We start from the raw sequence: 1,868 nt of genomic DNA, 5'->3' as shown, positions 1-1,868 counted from the left end.
GTACGTGTATATATGAATATTTATTCGTTTGGGATTAGATTAAGTTAGTGGTTTTATAAGTGCGAGTGTATTCATGAAACACTTTGTATATATACGCGCGCGCGCACACACACACACACACACACAGGATTGCACGCACGGATACACAACATTCACGAATATACGTGCATATGTACCCATTACACATAAAAAAAGGCATCAGGTTATCTGAAAGAGATATGGCATACTCAGATTCTATGACTTCAGAGCTCCATATTTCTCTACCCTTTGATTTTACGTGCTTATGACACAGGAAAAATTTGTTCAGAATTATAAAAACTACAACATATTTTAGAACGGAGCAATTTGACCGGGGTCATTTTTCCATAGAAAACGTGCAGGGTCCTTTGAATAATGTATAATATACGAAGTTTGATAAAAAAATACGCGGAATTTTTGTTTTTCTCAAAAAATCTTTATTTATTCATCAATATTAATTTTGTCCCCTTCAAAGTAGTCCCCATTAGATATAATACACTTGTGCCAGCGCTTTTTCCAATCTTCGAAGCACTTCTGGAACGCAATTTTCGGTATGGCGTTTAGCTCCTTCAGCGATTCTGTCTTTATCTCCTCAATGTTGGCAAAGTCCTTTCCTTTCATGGTTTTTTTTATCTTCGGAAATAGGAAGAAGTCGCAGGGGGCCATGTCCGGCAAATACGGAGGTTGAGGCATCGGTGTTGTTTTGTTTTTGGCCAAAAATTCACGAACAAGCAGTGAAGTGTGAGCAGATGCATTATCATGGTGCAATTGCCATGAGTTGTTTCGTCACAAATCCGGGCGTTTTTTTTATCGCTTCACGTAGAACTTGTAGAACTTCCAGGTAGTACTTCTTATTGACCGTACGACCTGGTGGCAAGAACTCATGATATACTATGCCGTTGAAATCGGTGAGCAGAATGAGCAGAACCTTCACATTCGATCGAACTTGACGATTTTTTTTCGGTCTTGGCTCTTCAGGAAGCTTCCATTGGGACGATTGGGCCTTAGTTTCGACATTATATCCGTACACCCATGTTTCATCACCAGTTATGACTCGTTTGAGCAGTTCTGGATCGTCGTTGACTTCATTCAGCAACTCCTGAGCAATGCCCATTCGGCACTGCTTTTGGTCGAAATTCAACAATTTCGGAACAAATTTTGCTGCCACACATCTCAGGCCCAAAACATCCGAAAAAATTGCTTGGCATGAGCCAAATGATATGCCAACATCATCAGCAACCTCTCTGATAGTGATTCGGCGATTGTCCATAATCATTTTCTTCACTTTTCCGACGTTGTCATCGGTTGTTGATGTGCTGGAGCGTCCAGGGCGCTCGCCATTTTCAACGTCTTTACGGCCCTCTTGGAAACATTTGTACCACTTGTAAACGCTTGTTTTATTCATAGAAGACTCGCCAAAAGCAACATTCAACATTTCCAATACGGTGCTGCACTTTATTCCATTCTTAAAGCAAAATTTAATGCAAAATCTTTGTTCCATTTTTTCCACAAGTAAAAAATCGCCGAGCACACCAAAACACATGTAACCTTTTCGACAGCCAACAATAAAGTAAGCATCCAATATGGCTACCGATTTCAAGATACGTCAGGAACAAGTGTATCAACACAACAGAAAAAAATTATGACAATTGGACTTATACAGCCCGCAAAATTCAAAAATTCCGCGTATTTTTTGATCAAATCTCGTATATTATACAATGCTATCAAAATATAGCATAATAAATACAAAGATATAGGATAAGCATAATACAAATATAGGATAAGCATAATAAATCAAGCGACGCGGTAGCGTCGCGACGCCAAGTATATAAAAAAATTGTTTCCGGCTT

The 1,868-nt window shown here is 39.1% G+C and overlaps 1 protein-coding gene across 1 annotated transcript; it reads right to left on the bottom strand.

Annotated features, from left to right (window-relative positions):
- Positions 1-775: 775 nt before the first annotated feature.
- On the bottom strand, positions 776-1,492 carry LOC115241987 (protein GVQW3-like). Its single transcript, XM_029817985.1, has one exon. The coding sequence runs from the start codon at positions 1,451-1,453 to the stop codon at positions 776-778; it is 678 nt and encodes a 225-aa protein (XP_029673845.1). The 5' UTR covers positions 1,454-1,492.
- Between the last annotated feature and the right edge of the window lie 376 nt (positions 1,493-1,868).

Source organism: Formica exsecta, unplaced genomic scaffold, assembly GCF_003651465.1.
Source record: "Formica exsecta isolate Colony F162 unplaced genomic scaffold, ASM365146v1 scaffold550, whole genome shotgun sequence".
Taxonomy (NCBI): Eukaryota; Metazoa; Arthropoda; class Insecta; order Hymenoptera; family Formicidae; genus Formica; species Formica exsecta.
The sequence above is the reverse complement of the archived record's forward strand: the minus strand, read 5'-3'. Positions and strand labels throughout refer to the sequence as shown.